The following is a 22,199-nucleotide window of genomic DNA, read 5'->3' on the forward strand; positions in this document are numbered from 1 at the left end:
AGTAAAGAGCTCTTTCAAAAGTCAAATGTAGTTCTTTTTTTTTTTTTTTTTTTCTTCCCCACCAGGGATCAAACTCCAGCCTTTGTGCTTGGGAGGCAGGTGCTGAAACCACTGAGCTAAATCCCCGGTCCTGTGGTTCTTTTTTTTTTTGGAGACAGGGTCTCCCTATGTAGTCCAGGTTGGCCTCAAGCTTATGGCATCCTCCTGCCTTGGCCTCCCGAGTGCTAGGATCACAGACATGTGCCACTGTGGCTCAAATGTGGTTCTTTTAAATTTGTTTTCCAGCTGCCACCCACACTGACAGGGTAGAAAATCTGAGGTTTTAAATTTTAAGTCAATTACTACTATGAGAACTGGTGCACAAATGCTACTAAGTGAAATGGGGTAGGAAGAAGTAGACTTGTCCTTAAATTTTTAAGTGTGACTTCCAAGATCTTTAAGCACCAGGAAAAGATACCTAACTTCCATTCATTTAACATGTCTGAGAAAACACCGCCATTTGGTCTGAATTTTTGGCAACTCAGGTGACTCCAGTTCAAAGTGAGGAAGGGGGCCAGCTCAGTGATGCTGCCACCTGCCTCCAAGTGCAAGATCCTGAGTTCGATCCCCAGTACCAAAAAATAAGTAAGGAGACAGACCAAAGTGAGGAAGGCCACGGAGGGTCTCAGATTCAGAGCAGGAGGAGCAGACTGTTACGCAGCCCCCAATACAGGCCTGGAGGTCCTTGAGATTCCAGGACTGTATCATGCCTGCCGCAGTGCTCCTGAGCCAGGGCAGCTGTGTCTGTCTTGGGGTGCTTGGAAAGGAAAGGGGGCAATGTGGCTCTCAGTGACTGGGCTAATGGGACACACAGTCACTGCCCCAAAGGCTGACAGTCAAGGGCAGGCCTAACACAGAACAGGAGCACCCGACTCATGTGAGGATACAAACACAGGACCTGCAGAGTCTCTGCTGCAAAGATAAATGTAACTCAGCATCCAAGGCACCAAAGCTGGCCGCTGGCTACAGACAGACTGCCACCACAACTGTCATCTAACTGGAGGACGACGAAAAGCAGGCGCCTCTGCAGCAGTGCTCAGCCCTGGAGACGTGGAACAGTGCCACCTGAGCTGTGGCCTGCAATGGGCTGAGCCTGAGCAGAGGCTCCCACGTCAGGCGGCACCGGCAGCTGCGAAAAGACCGGGGCCCAGCCAGGGAGGCAGCACCAGGGCTTTATTTCTGTCGGTCTCAGCTACAAAGTGACATTTTAAGTATTTTAACAGCAACATCAAGTGGAAAACAGAACTTTTAGGAAGGAAAAATATGATGAGATAAAACTTAAAGACTTCTGGGGCCGGGGATACAGCTCAGTGGCACCGCATCTGCCTAGCAAGTGCAAGGTCCAGAGTTCAAATTCCCAGTATCGGGGAAAACAAAACAAAACAACAACAATAACACCAAACACAACATAAGACTCCCAGGTGCTTATTCACATATCTTTCTTATGCAGACTCACAAATCTATAGAAAACATTTAACTTTAATATTTTTCAGGGTGTTTGTTTTACTTACCGCAAGCATTTTTATTAAAAGTTCCTGTTGCTCTTTTATTGCTTGGTTTTTAGTGCTCTCGTCATATTCATAACCATTTTTGGCTAAGTATTCCAGGTGGTTGTGAAATAGAACTGAGCGCCAAAACTGCTCCTATAAAAATGGATAAAAATGCTTAGAGCCAAACACCACCTAATACCAGGCAAGTATCAAATATTTACCTGAGGATTCACGATTCTGAATGCTTTCTGAAATCCTCTTTCCTGTAAGTTTAATTTACAGTTCAAATCCCAGTGTGATATTCTGGCTTGGCTCTAACTTCTATCCTTAAAAAAGGTGTGTGTGTGTGTGTGTGTGTGTGTGTGTACACATAATGCTCTAAACAGATAGCTAGCTATCATAGTTAATGCTCAGAAAACTTGGTAAGCATCTGAAGAAGATAATTTGCTTCTTGTTTAGAGTGACTACTGCCAGGTTTCAAATGACTTTTAATGACCCAGGGCTAGGACGAGCCTGGCGCTTACGTCACACAATGTACGAGTACCTGCCAGACCCTGGGCAGATGGCCTTGCCTTGTAAGGCCCTGACAGCCCTCATTATTTACCTCATGGGCCAAGTCCCTGGAAGCAAATGACAGAATAATAAATACTCAGCACTCGTCATCGTGATGACTGTAACGACACAGCGTCACCGTGACTCTCACGTACCTCCATCTGTCCCTTCTCTGTTGCAATCTGACAGTAAGGAAGCTTAAAGGACAACACAGCCACTGCAGGGCGTGGAAGGGTGGGAGGAAACCGTGAGCCTTTACAAGGGATGCACCTGTCAGGAAAAAAAATCCCACTGTAAAAACTTTCTGCATGTCACAAAACTGCTGCTAATCAAAAAACTTTCAAAAGTTAGTAAGTAAGACTAGTAATATAACTCCATTAGCTGGCTTAAAAATATGTAAGAGATTTCTTTTTAAGAAGGAATGTTAGCCTGACCGGGTATAAAGATGATACCTCCATGCACTTTCGGTATTTCCAAATTCCCTTCTCAGCTTTACTTAATAATCACCACCCAAAGTGGAATCCGCCCTCTTTAGACTTTCCTTAGCAACTTTCCTTTCCAAACACGACCTAAATTGATAAGCTGTGCCACAGGGCTGACGTTACCAGGCAGCCAACTCACTTTTACCTCGTGCAGTGGGTTTGGAAACCTTGGGACAGATGGTACCGTGTGGCAAGACAAGACGGCAACATGACCTGGTGTTTGTTAGGTATTGGGGAGTGGAGCAGAGTGCCCGGTATCGACAGGAAGCTTCTAGTCGACACTGCTCTGCTAAATCAAAGCTGCCTAATAGGGGCATCGGTGCAGATCGTCTAAGTCTTTGCTGACCAGGCTGAGACATTAAAGGATCCCATCGTGAAAAGAATGTATGCAATTTAATTAAAAAGTATGTGTTCATCACAGAAAGATGCATGTATAACATATGCACATACACACACGTGTATGTGTGCAGAAACAACACTCAACTCACACACTACAAAGGACTTATGAGGAAACTACTAGAAAACCGACGTGCACACTGTAAGTACCGTGGAGTTTTGTTTTCCTAAGGTTACTTTGTAAACACAGTACTCTGGCCAATGTTTCTAACATCTGTCGAAGTGATTCAGAGTATGGCCTTTTAGTCAGGGCTGAAGCCAAGGTGCTCTTGAGGTAAGTACTTGGAAGAAAGCAGGCCCCTGGGTTTCCTCCACAACAGCTCCTACTATTAAATGCCTACTGGAGCAATTAAGAAGTACAATAGTAGGTGTTTTTCAAATGGAAGAAGCTTCCTTTCCACGAGATGGAAACACCTTGCCTTCTTTTTGTGAGTATACAATAAAAGCACAAACATGCTTTCAGAGCTCCAATTTTGTTGAATCTGCACTCTTATCTTCTCTTTCCTCTCCCTTGTCTGATCTTATAGAAACCCGTAGTCAGCACAGAGATTGAGGGAGCATGAGAAACAGATCTTGCAGCGAGTGCCAGGCACCTGATTCCCACCCACCACAGCTACTGCTCAGATATAAGAGAAGGGCAGCAGACATCTACACAAAGGAAAGCACAGTCACACACATTATACATGTGTGAACAAATGCGGACCACTGATTTTGTCCAGCCTTTTTTTCTACATCTTTTGTTTAAAAATATTTTACAGTTCAAATAGTTTACTGATTTAGACACAGCAAACAATTATCACAAAGAAAAAGATAGTGGTTAGGATTTTGTTAATAGTCACTTAATTTTATTTTTTCTTTTGAGATGGGGGGAGGCTGAGGCAGGAGGATCCCAAGTTTGAGCCCAACCTGGATAACTTAGTAAGACCCTGTCTCAAAATAAAAAATAAAAAAAAAAAAAAGCTGAGAATGTAGCTCAGGGCAAAGGCCCTGGGTTCAATTCACAATCCCTTGTCCACTACCCCTACACCAAAAACTTCACCTAAGAAAGACTTTTCCTCTGTTAAACATACCTCTCTAGGAAGAATTAGAGGAAAAAGCGAACATTCTGTTCTGACTACTAATTGGTGGGATTTTGCCTCCTATGAATGAGATGCCTCGAAAGCATGTTCCTAAACCATCTGGAGGAGGAAATTCAAAAAAGTAAACCACAGCCTCTACAAAGACAAAAGTGCTCTACTTCAATTCTTTTTCAAACTTTTCATAAAATCTATTCTCGTATAATATAAAGAGGTGAAAACACAGCAAACTGCAAAAAGCTAGGCCAATGTCCAGAGGCACCTCCAGCCAAACAGCTCTGCCTCCACTTGCACCGGGCAGGGCTCTAACGGCACCTCCTTGAGGGCACTGTGCAGGTGATGTGATGCACCCTGCAGCCATGAGCTCTAACCCACCTGTGCACAGCACAGCATGCGCACAAAAGCGCAGCCAGAACTCGGACAAGTCCCTGGGAGGTCTTCACATGCTCCTTCACACCCTTCAGCTTTGGGGGCTGAGGATTCAGCTCAGTGGCCCCATACCTGCCTCGCAAGTGCAAGGTCCTGAGCTCCCAGCATCGCAAAAACAAAACAAAACAGCAACAGAACAAAACAAAACAAAAAAACTTCAGTTTTTTTAAAACTAAAGAAAAAAGCTTACTGTTTGCAGAGCCAGTTAAGACTCTAGCACAGCAAAATCAGTTCACTTGGTCATGAATTAACTAGGAGCGACCATGAAAACATCTTTAGTGGAAACTATAAAGACAGATTTGCTAACTAAAGTTAATTCAAAGGGGGTAGAGATGATACTTCCACAAATAGCTTCTTAATTTAATAATTAAAGGTATTTTGCATTAATGAATTTATAAAAAAAATTATTTTTTGGAGACAGGGTCTCACTTTGTAGCTCAGGCTGGCCTCAAACTCATAGCAATCCTCCCTGCCTCAGCCTTCAAGTGCTGGGATTACAGGCATGCGCTACCATGCCCAGCTCTGTAAAAAATATTTTAACAAAATGTATCCTCTTCTCTTGTAAAAGATCCCTAAACGAAGAAAGCATTATTACTGCTGAAGTGGGCTGGAAAAAATATTTTAAAAGGAAAAGACCAAAGAATAGTAAAAAACCACCATTCTCATAATAGCTAACGTTCAATTAATGCTAAGTGCTAAGTTCTGCTACACGCTCGTCCCACACATGCACTGACTTGCTTCCTCTCTGTGGGGATTCTGTCGGACGGGCACGGTTTGGTTTTGGACAGGAAAAGCAGCCCGGGGTCTAAGCAGCGAGCAGGTCGGCCCAGACACTGCAGCAGGCAGCGTGGGGCTGCCAGGCCACCCGGCCTCTCTGCAGAAGTAGCTGGCTGCCGCCTCCACCACCACCACCACCACCACCTAGAGCAAACAGAAGCAGCACAAATTAAATAAGCACAGGATGGCCTGCTCACCAGCGAGGACAGGTGAGCCTCATAAACACAGCCATGGCGGGGGCGCAGGGCTTCCTCCCTGGCCTCTCCTGTGTGGGAAGGAAAAATCCCTCCCTGCAGACCCCGGGACACGAGCAGAGCCGGTACAAAAGTGCAACAGGCTGCACCGAGCAGTGTGATTTCCAATCTCTGAAAATTGCTCGAGTTTATTTTCCACAATAAAGCCAGGAAAACAGGCAAACACCCTGAGATAAAGCAGCCTATCACAGCGGATGCAAGTAAGTCAGCTCTCATGAGCGGGTTCCCTAGCACTGCTCAGTGTCCGGCACGTGTGGGGCATAAGACTTCCTTCTCTGCAGACAGACTTGTTCCCTCCACTCCCACTGGTATTTTAATACAGAAAATGCAGGTTTGGGGCCTCGGGTGAGCTACTCCACCTTTAGCACCTCACTGTGTCATATAGAGGAAGTGAAGAGAAAGGCTGAGGGGTGGCGGGCTCAGGATGGACCCCAAGGGACAGCGGCCACCACTCCGTTACCCCTGCGGGGCTGCTGAGCAACCGTTTGGGGCAGCAGTTCGTGAGGTCACTCACAGACTGGACACCAGGCACTCCCGGTGTTTAAAGACTGTTTAACTAGAACCCTTTCCCTATCTGGCTGCAGGGGTGCTAAAGTCACGTGGATAAACGTCATCTCTATTTTGTTCACCAAGTTAAAGCAGTTGGCTGAAAACTTCAAAGCAAATGCAAACATTCCTGTTTTAGTGACAACGGAAAGCAAGTTCCTCACTCGGGCTCACTAAGCCTCCTCCGAGGAAATTCAAGATCCCTTCTGGGACACAGTCCACTTTATCCAGTTTGTAGCTGCCCACCTGAGCTGCTGGGGGTTTTCGTGGATTCCCACCACCCAGCAGTGGTCGGATTTCCCCTTGCAGTGCTCCCTGGTGTCACACACAGGCGTCCAAGTGTTGCCCAGCCCTCGGTTAAGCATCCGAACACAGCCTTCAGAGTCCACGTAGCAGGGCGTTCCTGGACAACAAAAAGAAGAAACCACTTGGAGAAACAGCCCATGACTCAAGATTATACACCCAAAGCTCGATGTTCATTTCAAAAGCAAAAAAAAAAAGGGCTGGGGATTTAGCTTAGTGGCACTGCGCCTACCTCACAAGCACAAGGTCCTCAGTTCAATCCCAGGTACCAAAAACAAAACAAAACAAAACAACCTTAAAACCAAACCAAACCAATCAAAAGAAAAGGCAAATAATCCAAGACTACTTTCTGTAAGACTTTATTAACTGCACAGAGTCTGAGATAATGGAAGAAAACTACATGGTAAGACTAAAATTTGCCAAATAAAGAGAAAAGCAGTTCTGGTGAACACTGTGCCACCTGCTGGAGTATAGCTACTTTTAAGCCAATTTCAAGAAACAAAATATACATGAAGGCTCCTCTTCAGAGACCTGATAGAACACCAGAAACTAATACAACATGGTGATATAAAGAAAAATGTCATTACTGATTTCTCCCTCTTTTCTTTGATGACTTCATCACTTGTCTGTCCTCAGAGCAGGTGAGCAGTTCTCAGAAAATAGGCAGGGGTCACTGTCTCCCACTTACTCTGCAAATGCACCTGGCAAGCTGTCTAATCACCCTGCCCACTCTGCAAACATCAGCTTCCCAGGGACTGCATCTGATTGGTTCATGGGAAAGAAAAGCTATATAAATGGGAATCATCATTAGTTAAGCACAAATGATCACATGCCAACAGGAAACCAATCCAGAAATGGCCAATACTTTCACAATAAACAGGTTTTCAACAATACAAATGAGGGGCATAAACCCCTAGTAGCAAAAAATACTGAAGCCCCCGAGAGAGGGCTAATGGTGCTCTAAGGCAAGGTCTTCCTATCCTTCAAACTGTGTCATGAGCCACCATAAATGGGCACAGAACACTGCATGAGCCACAAATGTAATTTTTTATCCACAGGGCTACTTTAACAATGAAAAAGGAAAGCTAGTTTTTATCAATAATGTATTTAATCCAGTATATCTAAAACATTACCATTTAACATGTAATCGGCATAAAAGAATTGAGTTCTTTACTATTCCTTTTCTCACACTAAGTCTTTGAAATGCAGACAGTATTTTATATTCACATCTTAATTCAGATTAGCCACATTTCAAGTGCTGAACAGCTACTTGGAGTTAACTGTATCAGACAGTGCAGTGTCAAAAAATTCCTAATCTTTAAGCAAAATTCACAGAAAAAGATACAACTTACCATCAATTTACATCTCCTCTTTGCTATCTATCCAATAAATGTAGCTAAGAAAAATATAGCTTCCTCTTTGGAAGTTTCCCAGTCAAAATTCTTAAGAGATCTTGCACATAAAATGATGGCTACTTTGCCTAACAATTGCACTTTCCAGTTCTGCCAACATTAAAATACAGAAATTTAAATGTAAAATACAGGCAATGTATCTTTAAAGATATTACGACTAAAACAATGAAATGATTTTCCTCTTGAAAGTTATCTTTAAACAAATAAATTGATCTTGCCTTCAGCTGAAAATCCAATCCACGTAAGGTAGGATCTCCTTGTTAGGGGAAGAGGATCACCACACAAAATCTGCCTCTTCTTTTTCCCCAGCTCTAACAGCTGAACTCCAAGACATTGGTCTCCATAGAATCCTGTACCTATCAGAAAGTGGAAATGTAAGTCAGGCGGCAAAGGTTATTGAGTGATACTGCCACCCACATTATTTTCGGAGGTGACTGTGTGATGAATTCTAATGTGAACTGGCACTGTTTCCAAGGCTGAGCCACACGAGGCCCCACACTGGGATGAGAAGCAGAATGATAGCTACACGGACTGTTTATACAGACTGGTCCTAAGTGGTCATTCCTTCACTCGGGAAATATTTACAGAGAACTTCCAGGTACAGGCACTGCTTTAGGCAAAGGGGCAACAGGGATAGCGGTTATCGTCTGCAGGATATTCATGGACAGGCAGAAGACAGACACATCAAGAAATAGAAACAGAAACAGGAAAAAAAAGCTACCAAAGAATTCAATTAATAGGGCCAGGGATTTAGCTCAGTGGTGTCACTGCTTGCCTTGCAAGCGCAAGGACCCAAGTTTGATCCTTGGTATCCGGGAGAAAAAAAATTCAATGTGATACAGAGTGCCAGAGAGAATGGTTACTTTAGACCAGAGTAATCTACAGAAAATATAACTGGAACTGAGGTAGGAACTGCAAGTTGGGGCCAGCAAAGCAAGGAAGACCACAGCGGCCAAATGGAAAGCCAGGAAAGGTTGGCAGACAGGGACGAGCTGAGTGCCCAAAGAACATGAAGTGTCCAGCAGGGCCAGGAGACGGGAATGACAGAGAAGGCGGCAGGACGAGGCTAAGAGCCTGACCACAGATCACACGAGGTCAGTGATCGCCTGGCCAGCTGTGCTGAGTTTGTCTGTTACCCCACAAGTGAAGGGAAGTCCGGAAGAGCTGGGAAGAGAGCGAGGGCCTAAAAGACTTCATCTGGCTGCTCTGTGAAGAATGCACTGCTAAAGGCAAGAACCAGCCAAAAGACTGACCAGAAGGCTACCATGGTCTAAACAACGCCACGCGGACTGGGTCAGGCTGTGGGTGGAGGAAAGGAAGAGACGGCTGCAGAGTGTTTCAGTTTGAGAGGCCTGCTCAGAATGTCAAGTGAGCCACCTGGTGTAAGAGTCTGGGGACACGCAAGGGAGTTGCTGAGGACATGGAATGCAAAGTCGGGGACACAGGGATGTTCCCAAGGCCGTGGTTTCAGATAAACCGCCCAGAGCAGCTTCTCCAACTTGCATGTTTGGGTCTGAGTCACAAGAGCAATTTAAAGTATTACAGAAAAATAAAATTAGAGAGTTAACACTGTCCCTGAGACTTTTGTTCTGTCGCACTTGCAGATATATACACAGTGGCATCGTAGAAGCTAGTTTTTACTGTGGCTAAGCTGTGGAAAGTGGAAGATCTTGAACCTGAGACCGTACCAGACAAGAAAGCCAACTCCAGCTCAAGGCAGCACCGAGGGAGGGACCAGCAGAAGAGGTGAGAGGAGTCGTCAGTGAGAAAGAACTTTGGAGAAGAATGGCACAGAAATCAAGAGAATAAAGCATTTCCAATGCAAATGGAAAGAAAAACAAAAACAAAGAAAGTGAAGAGATCTTCTGTAACCCTGACAAGACGAGGCTTAGTGCAGCGGTGGGGACTGAAGATAGAACAGCAGGTGAGGAAAATGCAGCAGCTTTTGAAGAGTCACACATAAAGTTGTCCCAGCCCTGCACAAGAGGGGTTAATTCATTTCCGAGGAACAAACTCTGCTAGTCCTTCAGTGTGCTTCTTGAAAGACTTAAGAGATGGAAGCAATGAAGCAGACTCTACCTTGTGATCCCTCTACAGCGCAATTCTTTTGTAACTAGGAAATTCCCACTGGCACTGCTATTGGTAAATACAACAAAATCTCTACCTTTAAATATCACGCTGATGCAAATACTAAATAAATGCAAAACCATGTACAGGAATATAGTTCCAGATCAACAACAAATCAGGTAAATTCCATATTATTCCACATCATGGCAAACTATAAAAGACTGGAAAAAAACCCAACCTCTGTGATAAACGATGAAAAGCTGCTCTCTGTGTCCTGCCAATGATACCACGGGCCCCGGCAGGCTGAAGATCTCTTTCTGAACACCGCCGATGGAGAATAACCGCAGGAGCAGGGCACTGGTGGCGGCTGCAGCCCAGCCCTGTCCGAGGCAGACGGCTTCGACATCCTCGCTCTGCGGCATGTCCGCCATCCACTCCTTGCTGGAGTCCCAGGAACTGAAGTGCAGGCAGTGAAGCTTGCTGCGAATCAAGACAGAAAACCCAACTCTTACACGTGGTTTCTGTACCCATGGAAGTTGCCAGTAACAAAGTCAAACAGTATCTCCCTATTGTGTACCATCCGTTCAGTTGCTTTAGGAAGGTAATTATAAAATACCCTTACAGTGAATCTATTAAAACCAATAAGCCACATTGTTTTGTTTTGTTTTTGGTACCAGGGATCGAACTGAGGTCCTTGCGCTTACAAGGCAGGCAGCGGAACCACTGAGATAAATCCCTAGCCCTAACCCACATTTTTGAAGGTTACTGAATGAGAAAGAAAAATGCTCACAACAAAATATGAAGTGAAAAAAGGTAAGCTAAAAACTGTTAAGTGATTCTACACTGTAAATGCACACAAAACCACAACTATGATTTTTAAAAAAGAGGAGGCACCAAAATGTTAAGAAATTCTTTCTTTTGGGGGGGGTACCAGGGATCAAACTCAGGACCTTCACGCTTGCCAGGCAGGTGCTGTGCCACTGAGCTAAATCCCCAGTCGTAAGCAACAATTCTTTCACTGAAAAATTAACATGGAGGAACAGCAACCAAAATCGTATGTAACACCATTGGCAAGATTACCAACCACTGCTACAAATTCGGGGTTTCCAGTATTTTTCCTTCATGCGCACAAAGATAAATGCAAATTCTTATTAAATACAAACTCTATAAGCTTCAGAATGCAGATACTGTAAGTCTTTGGAAGCAGAGGCAGCAGCAGTTTTCTGAACAGTAACTTTTTTCTTTTGGTACTGGGGATTGAACTCAGGACCTAGTGCTTGCCAGGCAGGCGCAGCGCCACTGAGCCACATCCTTGCCCTCTGAACAGTAACTTTTAAAGGTAGCATTTTACAGGGCTGTGAAATATCAGAGGAAAGAGAATTTCTAACTACATTCTCACTATGCAAGGTATTCTGAGTCAGAGATACTGAGTTGACAGTCACTGACTGATTCTTTGTGGTGCTGGTGACTGAAAGCAGGACTTTGTGCAAGCTCACCCCTAGTTTATTCTAATAAACGGAGTCAACTCAATCATGAATGAAGTACTGAATGGTAACCATATAAATTAGGAAACCAATACACATGCTCAAATGACCCACACACTGGTTCTCAGTCCTGAACATGCGTCAGCCACTGAGGAGCCTGGTAAACTTCAGATTCTGGTATGGAAATCTGAGGAGGGGGCCGAATCTGCATTTCCAACAAATTCCCAGATGACTCACAACTCTGGTTTAGAGGCTGCACTTTGAGCAGTGAGGAGCAAATGTATCTCATCAGAAGGATTTTGATTTCAAGTTATGAAGGAGACATTAAAAATAATCAAGTTCGGGCCAGGGATTTAGCTCAGCGATTTGGTGGCCTGCCTTGCAAGCACAAGGACCCGAGTTCAATCCCCGGTACCAAAAAAAAAAAGTAATCAAGCTCATCAAGAAAAAAGATCAAGAGAGGGTACTCTGGCTATAAATAAGTGAAAATATTTTTCTTAAAGAAACAAAAACAAAACACATATATTCTACATGAAGGCTTTTCCATCATGATTTTATCTCAACTTCTATCTACCTGTCTACTTAACTAGCTACTAAAGCATGTAAAGAAGCCCAAAATATATGAAGTAAGAACAAACTGCTGGGCCAGGGATTTAGCTCAGTGGTGCCGCCGCCGCCTGCCTGGCAAGCGCAAGGATCCGAGTTCGATCGCCGGTACCAAAAAAAAAAGAGAAAAAGAACAAACTGCTGATGCAAATTTGGCGAGGTCTTCTTGCCTCAAATTTCTTTTTGGGGTGGGATATGGTAGCACACACTTGTAATCCCAGGACTCTGGAAGGCTGAGGCAGAAGGATCACAAGTTTGGGACCACCCTGGGTTAAACAGTGAGACTTTGTCTTCAAACAAAACAAAGAAAACAGACTTCCTTTTGTGCTGAGGATGAAACTCAGTGGTAGAGTGCCTGCCTCACATACGTGAAGGCTTAGGTTTAATCCCCAGTAATCAAGAAGAAAATACCACGCGCTTTGAAAGAGAGGTTTCAAATCTAACCTATAAAGACAAAAAACCGGAACAACAACTTACCAAGGTTGGAACTGAATTTACTATAAAGGGATATGAAAGAACATTTTGGAGAGATTTTAAAAAATTAATATTTTGATGGCAGTAGTGATTACCTGGGTATATACACATTTATCTATGTACCAAGACTATATATAGCACGTAATTTTATTTTGTATATAAATTATGCCTCAACATAGTAAATTTTCAAAAGGAAACTTCAGAGCCAGGCGTGGTGGCACATGCCTGTGATCTCAACACTCAGGAGGCTGAAGGAGTAGGATCACAGCAAATTTAAGGCCAGGCTGAAATGAATAGAAAGACCCTGTTTCAAAAAAACCCAAAAATTAAAATTAAAGAAAAGAGAACTTCACAGTACATGGTGGTACACATAGTCCCAGCACTCAGGAGACTGAGGCAGGGGGATTGCCGTGAGCTGGAGGCTAGCCTGGACTACTTAGTGAGACCATGACTCAAAAAACCAAAAATGAAATTTAAAAAAAGGAAAACTTCATACAGAAAGGTACCTAGAAAGATACACATCAAGTGTTAGTTGTGGTTATTATATATGAGAGTAGAGTCTTGGAAGGAACTTTCACCATCTAGAAATTTTGTATTTTCTTTTCAATGAATGTGTATTACTCTTTAACAGTAGTAACACAATGTAAAACATAGTCCCATCTCCTGTGCATTATAAATTAGGCCATGCCATTTCAGTTTGTAGTTAAGAGCAGGTAATGAAGGACAAGCAGAGCAAGAACAAACATGCTCTGCAGGACACATGTGCTGTTCCTGGTACCAAGTGCCTTTTCCTGCAATTTCACACCACAAAAAAGCCATCACTCTACTTTATTAACTTTTGTTGTTAATTCAACAATTCTACCCAGCAGCTTAACAGTGTCCAGTTTTTTCTAATGACCCTGAGTTCACCTTGCTAGGTCATCGGTGCTCTCGCACGCCAACAAGATAGCTTCGTTGGAAAGATCCGCCACCGTGTAATTCAAGGCGTTGGACAGGTGTGTTGCGTGGTGCACAGAGGAGTCGTGGAACTCCACATCTACAGCCTGGTCTTGCTCATCGTTATAGCAGCGGATGATCCCAACAGAGTTCCACACCTGCAAATATGGAAGATGAAACACCAAGTCAGAAAAAGAAGTTAACAAGACTGTAATTCCAGCTGCACCAAGGTTTAAGTTAGGGAAGTTTCTGTATCGCATGTAGCTGAATACTTTTAGATAGAGGGAGCAATATCAGACCTAAGGTATACATATGCTTATTTATTAGCAACTGAAGCGTTAAGTATTTCAAAGTAAATTACACGACTGTCATTAAAAAAGTACTTTACAAGTGACTTCTGAAAACCAAACCATTAAATGCCTCAAAAGAAACATTCCAGAGATACAAATGACATCAGATACTTTTCTATTCCAACTAACTAGTTTACATTATAGGATAAATGTGTGTGTGTTTTTAAGCAGACAATATGTTTGAAGATGGGGAAGTAGGAAAAGAGATGGCAGAAAGCTACTCTGGGACCAGGGATGTAGCTCAGTGGTTCCACAGCCTTCCTTGCAAGTACAAGGTCCCAAGTTCGATCCCTAGTACCAAAAAAAAAAAAAAAAAGCTACTCTGGACAGGAAGGGAGAATTCAAAAGTGAGTTGCTCCAATACACATGTTTTAAAGCAACACAAATTAATACCATTTGCAAAACTTTATTCTACTGATGTACACAACAGGTTCACACTAGATCCTAGTTATACTTACGTTGTAATGTGAACTACAAGACATATAGTAAAATACATATTTGTATAATGTATATGTATATAACATATTACACACAATGTACTTGTATAATTATACATAATACATTAATAAAAATCACTAGTAAAATTAGTAATAAACACAAAAATTAATATATATTACTGGATGGTTACTGATGGTAACAGTTTTATTAATATTATATACAATATGCCAGGTCTGTATTAAAAAAAAAAAAAAAAAAAGCCAGGTAAATCCTTAGAATAAAAATCCTCAAAAATCAACAAATAGAAAATCTTAAAACTTTAAAATTCTCAAATATAAGGAAAACAAGTAATTATTGATTCAAGAAATACATATTTAATGCCTTTAATGCCATATCCTGTTCTAAATGCTAAGCTTTCAGTTTAAAAAACAAAATAAAAACTAATAATAAAGGCCTGGAAAGACAGCTCGGTGATAGAGCACCTGTCTAAAACACACGAGGCCCTGGGTTTGATCCCCAGCACCACAAGCACAAAAACAAAACCCAGAAAACTCTGTCCTGTGAAACATACATTCCAGGGAAGTGGGCTGAAAGGCAATTTTTTCCCACCCACAATCCTTATCTCTCGCCTCCTCAGACATTATACGCAGAGCTGCTTGCTAATAAACATCTTCTAACTAGTATTCTGGAGTCTGTGTAATGTTGTATTTAAAAACAAATCTACTGTGAGAAGTAAGGTTTGGGAGTACACCTGTAAGACAGTCATTTATTTAGGTTATGTCATTCTGCCTAGCAGAATTTTATTTAATTGATTTTCAATAATAATATTGAGCTGGTGGCCGGGCATGGTGGCTCACGCCTGTAATCCCAGCACTTGGGAGGCTGAGGCAGGAGGATCACTATGAGTTCGAGACCAGCCTGGACTACATAGTGAGTTCCAGGTCAGTCTCAATTACACAGTGAGACCCTATCTCAAAAGAAACCAAACAAACAAAAAAAAAACTGAGCTGGGGATTTAGCTCAGTGGTTCTGGCGCCTGATTTCCAAGTGCAAGAACCTGAGTTCAATCCCCAGTACCAAAAAAAAAACAAAAACAAAACAAACACACACACAAACAGCTGGGGATTTAGCTCAGTGGTTCTGGCGCCTGCTTTGCAAGTGCAAGGACGTGAGTTTAATCCCCGGTACCAAAAAAAAAAAAACAAAACAAAAGTAAAAACAAAAAATATTAAAACTATGAGTTAAATCAACCCAAAATTATAATTAAACAAAATGGAGCAACCCATTTAATTAGGGTTTTAAAAAATACTTTTTATCCAATGTAATAAACCAGAGTGAAAAGAGATGCTGGCGCACTGTGCAGACAGTGGGGTGCAGACCCAGGACTCACCATGAACCTGTGGGTGAGGTGTGAGGGCGTGGACCCTGGTTGGAAGGGCTTCTGCCTTGGAGTGGGTCTGGGTCCTTCATACAGCGGCCTCTGAGACGGCACCAGCGGGAGACGGTGCAGGCTGCCTGCCCCTTCCTCCTCCTCCTCTTTGAGCAGACCAGATTTCAGCACTGTAATGTCTGCAATGCAAAGAAGAGCCATCCGTAAGAGAACTATAATCACAGTGATCTGGGCAAAGAAAAGCGTCAGTGGACTCAAACAAGCCCTCCACCGTCCCGGGGACAGCGGTGATGGCTGCGCTCCTGCCTGTGGCTGTGTGGAGAGGCAGGGATGCTGGGCTGTGCTGCTGGTACAGCTGCTAATGCTCAATGTGGACCCGAGGGGCATCACCAGCCCGGATCAGCAGTCCCTGCACTCTGAACACCACTCACTTCCGCTGTGAATATTAATTCTAGTCAGCACTGATCCTGCACCCCGCACAGGACTTGCTGCCAAGTGAAAGCAAGCAGTGTGTGTAAGAGAAGACGGTCGTCTGTGAGAGGAGCCGACAGCTGTACTTCGAGCCAAATGACACCACTTTCTCACCGAATGCCAGCCGCCTTGGTCACTGCAGACTTGCATAGGGGGCAAACATTTTCTTGGCAGGAATGAAGTGAGCCTGTCACTTGATAACTGAAAGGATTTGTTGCCAGTGATAAAATTTGAGCTTTCAAGCAAAAATTAGAATACTGGAAAATTTGTATTTGCTCTCACGAGCCTGACAACATTCTAACATTTAAAAGTATAGGGAGGTTAGTGACAAAACTAACAGATATAACTTCTATGGGGTAATAAAATACGTGAATGTGAGGAAGGCTGCAACCCTCAGGGAAACATTACTTTCCAATTTCCAATGCATGGTAAAAGTCAAGAAAGAGAAACTAAAATCCATTCCAAGTTCAAATCAGACCAACGGGTTTCAATGTAATAGTTAAAAAGTTCACTGAGGTCTCAGATTCCACAATACTAGTCCAGTAATCTTTAGGAAAATGCTGTTAGCCAGGCATGGTGGCACACGCCTATACCACCAGCCACTAAGATGCTGAGGCAGGAAGATTGCAAGTACGAGGCCAGCCTGGCGACTTAACACCCTGTCTCAAAAGATAGAGGGCTGTGGATGTAGCTCAGTAGCAGAGTATTTGCCTAGCATGTGCAAGCCCCCGGGTTTGACCCTCAGTGGGAGGGGAGGAGAGGAGAGGAGTCACAGAGACAGGGAAAGAAGAAAGGAGAGCAGTGAGGTGAAGTGGAAGAGGGAAAGGTAAGGAGAGAAGGGAAGGGAAAGGACGGAGGGAGGGAGGGAGGGAGACATGACCATTTGCCAAGTTTTCGTGAAGTATCAAAGGATTTCCACAACTCTCTCAACAAGTTATTTAAATACTTATCCCTTCACAAATTGCACATTTGGAATTTTCTTAGTATACCTCAAGCAAAACTGTTATAAGGCAACAGATTTAATCAAGAAAAGGAGACAATGCTGGTGTCCTGTGGCAGAAATTACAAAGACAATGCTGCTCTAACTACTTTTTGTTTGCTGTTAAAAGCACTCAGGTTGGGCTGGGGATGTAGCTCAGGAGCACCGTGCCTGCCCGGCAACCACACGGTCCTGAGTTCCATTCCTGGTGAAAACAACCACCAGCACCAAAAAAACCACTCAGGTTTCCATGTTTCCACTGTAATTTTTAAAGTATGTTTAAAATTTCTCCATTTTTAATTTCTAATATAGTAAATAAAATTAGATGCTACTCCACAAAAACAGACGTTCTTTGGAGGCTCTTCTAGAGTAAAGGGCGCCTATAACTCAAATATTTAAAGACTGCTGTTCTAGAAATATGTGATTTAAACACAGGATGATTCGCCACTGTACACGGATATTTTATTTGCTAATGGTCAAATGTGTTATTTTGCATGTAAGTAGTTACAACAGGTACTTTATTTGAAGGTTTCAAATTATAATCTCAAGGGCCAAGGGTTTGGCTCAGTGGTTCCACTGCCTGCCTCTCAAGCACAAGGGCCTGAGTTCAATCCCCAGTACCAAAAAACAAAACAAAACAAAAAAAACAACAACAACAAATTATAATCTCAATTTCTTTAATAGATACAATATTATTAAGGCTATATCTTTCTTTTGGAATGAATTTGGCAAACTTGCATCTTTGAAAAAGTTTGCCCATTTCATCTACTCTTTTGAATTTATGGGCACAAAGATGTTCCTATTTCCTTTTTTTTTCTTTGGTTTCTTGAGACAGGGTAGGGTCTCACTACGTAGTTGAGACTGACCTGGAACTCACCATGTAGCCCAGGCTGGTCTCAAACTCACAATGATTATCCTGCCTCACTCAGCCTCCGGAGTGCTGGGATTACAGGTGTGCGACACCGCACCCAGCCCCCCTTATCCTTTTGATATCAGTGGCAGGGCTGACTCCCGAAAATATGAGTAACAAACTTTCTAGTGGTCGACTTTTAAAAGTTAAAAATAATATACTGCATTTATAGTGTTATCTTTTCAACATGTACTCAATATAAAAAATTGACTGTGATGGTTTACAACTTTTTTTTGGAGACAGGGTTTCACTGTGTAGTTGAGACTGACCTGGAACTCATTATGTAGCCCAGGCTGGTCTCGAACTCACAACGATCCTACTGCCTCAGCCTCCAGAGTGCTGGGATTACAGGCATGCACCACCACCCCTGGCTGGTTTACAACTTTTTTATGCTATCTTCAAAATCTTATTTGGTTGCATTTTATGCTTAAAACACATTTCAACTTGAGCTAAGGTCACTGAAATGCTCCCTCATGTGCTGCTGTATCAGACAGCCATCTACACAATCGATATTAATAGTTTGGCTTTTATCAATCATGACAGAGATTTATTCCTTTCATTGATCCTTTCAAGGAAGTAGCTTTTGGTTTCAATGATTTTAGTTTCTCTTTTGTTGATTTTTTATTGAATTTTGTTCCTTTTTTATTTTCTGCCTGCCTTAATATGGTTTGGAGTTTAATTTCTTTTTCTAGTTCACTAAAGCAGAAAGATTATACAATATTAAACTTACTTTTTCTTAAGGTAGGGTCTTGCTACGTATCCCAGGCTAGCCCCGAACTCATGGTGATCTTCCTGCCTCTGTCTTCTAAGTGTTGAGATTACAGGCGTGTGCCAGTATGCCTGGCTCAAATCTTTCCTTTTCAACATAAGGCTTTAATGTTATTTACTCCCCTGGTATTCCTTTAGCTACATTTTACAAATGGAATAATGCCTTTAACTTTAACAAAGTTGAAAATATTAACCAGCAAGGTGGATTATCATGTGCACAAAGCCAAATTCATACCTACTGAATTTTCATCATCTTCTAGGATGTGACTTCGTGGTCTAGGATGACCGGAAGCCACCATGAGGTCATCATCGTCTTCATCATTTATGATCCCTTTCGAAGAAGAGGGGATCTCAGTTGCCTTGTCACTGAGAAAGTCACCTGCATCACTGGTATCATCTCCATCAAAAAGGTCATCATAATCCTTTTCCACACCACCAGATACCTTGAATAAAAAATTAACACTTTGAAAGTATAAGTAAGTGTCCTGGAGAAACTTAATTACTTGAAAAGCAAACTTTTTTTAATTGTTCAGTGGTGGGGACTGAATTCAGGGCCTCATGCATAGGAAGCAAGCATTCTACCCCTCACCTACATCCCCAGCCCAAAGGCCACCTTTAATATGCATTAGTAAGTTCTGTCAAATAGGCAAATGCCTGAGAGAGAAGTGTAATTAGCAAATGTATCCATGAAGACTGTATTGCTACGTATGTAATACAATCCAGTCCTTATTTTAAATGCTTTGTAGTTGGGGGCAGACAGGGAAGTGAATTTACGGTGTACGCCAAAATGTAAGGCAGGAGTTTGCCCAAGTCATTCTCCAGCACAGAAGTCGCTGGGTGTTACTAATAAAGTCAGTGTGGTGTGAAGCCTCTCACTTTATAAAACACTCTCTTATGCTTTGACACTGCTAGGTAACAGATTTGCTCTACACAATATTGCTGAATGCTAGAGGTTTTTTGAATGCTTAGAAAAACAAGGTTGTTGAACCAATACAAAAAAAAAGAGGACAAGGAAACTGAACACAGACTGACTCACTACTTGTTAGGAATAGGAGCGTTAATCACTGCAAGAGTTGGTGTCACTGTGAACAATGCGTGACTCCCACAGGCCAGCCCACAATGCACCATTGTCAGGCCAAGGGAGAGTAATGGTTTGGCAATACAAAATGCTAATGGGAACACCAATGATGAATTAAAAGAATTCTATCACAGATGGGATTTAGCTCAGTGGTGCCGCCACCTGCCTCAGGAGCACAAGGGCCTGAGTTCGATCTCTGATACCAAAAAAAAAAAAAAAAAATTCTATCACAGACCTTTAAAATGGAGGTAAACATGACTGAATTGTGGAAAACTAATGTTTAATAAAATAGTAATACAAAAAAGTTCTAAATCATGTAAACATGATTTAATGAATAATTAAATATATTAAATGCTGTAAGATAGTTCAACCATTCCAGCTATAGTCCTACTGATAGAGAGCACTTTAATAGCAAAAACCTAGGAAATGTCACAATGCAAGATAACTTCTGCCCTTTGCTCTGTTTAGTTCAGAATTAACCAGCACCAGAGACATCTAGTCTCTCTCAAAAGTTCTGTAAAAGAAAAATGATTGTTAGCTTTGCCCACCAAATGCTACCCCCTTCCCCTGGGCTAGAATAGATAACTAAATGAATTTTAAAGGTAACCTCCCCTACCAAAGAAGTGCAACATCTGGGCAGTAACTGCCACCACGTTTTGTATCAGCAATGTGAACTGTGAAAATGCAAGGTAACCACTTGGATAAGATCAAGGCTGTAAATCCCTATGTAAGGGGGAGTTGTAGCCCAGTACTGGATTGATCAGGGCACTGCCATTAGGTGTCATCGATCCCCAGAGATGGAGTAAACTTTTGTTACTTTACTTCTGTAACACTACAGCCTAAAGTTGGCCAAAATCTTTTTTGGGATTTTCTTACTGGAAAATAGGGATTTTACTGTACATTAGTGAAGACAGAAATAAGTACTATAAAGAATAAAAGCCAAAAGGACAGAAAAGTTAATTTCAGAAGAGGCCCTGAACTAAAAAATTACTTAATTTACGTCTGTTCTTATCAGTGTTATGCATATATATTCCTTTCGCACATTTCATTATAAAAATGAGAAGTCTTCTGCACAGCCCCCAAGTTTTCCAGCTGTTTGGTTTCTTGGCTATTCTCCTTCCTACTCACAAACAAAATACTCTAGAATGTTCTTCATTTTGGACCACAGTCTGTGTGGTAGGTCCTACTGACTCCCTTCTGTGGAGGATGGATGATCTGTGCCCTTTTATACCTGCTCCACCCCCATCCTCCCGATATCAATACATCCTCAGGTGGGTTCAATGGACACAGAGCATTTAGGGCATTAAGATCGGGTAAGTACTATTCACGTCTGAGTAAAAACTGTGACAGCCCACCTTTATTGTGCCAGACTGTCTTGTAATTCATTTCGTCTTCACAGTAACCCTACTTGCAGATGCCATTCTCCCTTATCTTTTTTTTTTTTATTCCCCCTTGTCTTACAGATGTGGTATATATGTGGTCACTTTTGCTTTCTTCTACAATTTGTTTTCCCTGGAGTTGAGTCTCTTCTCTCTTTAGTCTTTTCTTCTGACGGAGTCCTAAAGATGATTCTCCCAGTGAGCTGGGAATCTACATTTTCAGGTAATCTTACATTATCAGTACAGTATTCCCTACCCCTTCACTCAGTACAATTCAACTGTACTCAAAGACCTTCCCTGCCTCACTTTTTCCAGAAAACAAATTGCCATCATCCAGCCAAAATGCATGTGGGGCTGGGGCAGCATCAGCCAAGTTTGCACTTGGATACCGAGCCTGGAGCTGTCTACCTGCTCATCAAGTCAACCCTGATGCTGTCGGCCTCCCCCTTACAAGCCCAATGCTGTCAGGTTCCAAGTCTGGGTGTTCAGTCAGGAAAACTGAGTTGTACCTCCGCTTCCCCCACTGAGGTCTGAGGATCCACTTTTGTGAGAAGCTAATTTCCAACCATTCGTTTTACTTTCTAGACTCCAAAATTCTGTTCTACCATGACTTCAACTGTCAGTGTTACTCTTCACAGAGTTTAATTTGCGTTTAAATTTTTTTGTTAGTGCATGGGGGCTTCATGGCTTAGTGAGGTTTCCGGAAGAGTACAGCAGAAATAAATGCATACTATGCAAACTTTAGTGGAGAGTCTAAAGCACAACTTGGAACAGAAAAAGGTACAAAAATCAAACAGCATGAATGATGAACAAGCAAGGACATATAAACAACATGACTTACTACATCACTGGAGTAAGCTCTGTGACGAAGCAGAAGAGGTGTGCGGGGTATGCTTAAGAGTTAAGGCAAATTCTGAGCAGAAAGCATAGAGACCAAACTGGAACCTGCTACATGTATTAACTCTTAAATTGTAGCTGTAAAACATTTATCTAATAATCCTAAAAATACCAGTATACGAACACAGAATTTTACAGAGGACGTTCCTTGGAAAGTTATCCTAAGAAGGAAATGCTCTAGTAAAGTACATTTACTAAAAAAAAAAAAAAAAAAAA

At 42.4% G+C, this 22,199-nt stretch overlaps 1 protein-coding gene across 4 annotated transcripts in view; it reads right to left on the reverse strand.

Annotated features, from left to right (window-relative positions):
• Wdhd1 (WD repeat and HMG-box DNA binding protein 1) overlaps positions 1-22,199 on the reverse strand; it is a 48,448-nt gene that overhangs the window by 11,201 nt on the left and 15,048 nt on the right. For all 4 annotated transcript variants that reach the window (XM_010632535.2, XM_010632536.3, XM_010632534.3 and 1 more), the window contains 8 exons: positions 18,865-19,072; positions 15,502-15,680; positions 13,297-13,481; positions 10,062-10,303; positions 7,975-8,112; positions 6,288-6,444; positions 2,237-2,351; positions 1,551-1,682 (listed from right to left, as the gene is read on the reverse strand). In XM_010632535.2, coding sequence (XP_010630837.1) covers positions 1,551-1,682; positions 2,237-2,351; positions 6,288-6,444; positions 7,975-8,112; positions 10,062-10,303; positions 13,297-13,481; positions 15,502-15,680; positions 18,865-19,072 — 1,356 coding nt within the window. The remainder of the gene's footprint in view (positions 1-1,550; positions 1,683-2,236; positions 2,352-6,287; positions 6,445-7,974; positions 8,113-10,061; positions 10,304-13,296; positions 13,482-15,501; positions 15,681-18,864; positions 19,073-22,199) is intronic.

This window comes from Fukomys damarensis, unplaced genomic scaffold (assembly GCF_012274545.1).
Source record: "Fukomys damarensis isolate Sample0158 unplaced genomic scaffold, DMR_v1.0_HiC HiC_scaffold_17, whole genome shotgun sequence".
Classification (NCBI taxonomy): Eukaryota; Metazoa; Chordata; class Mammalia; order Rodentia; family Bathyergidae; genus Fukomys; species Fukomys damarensis.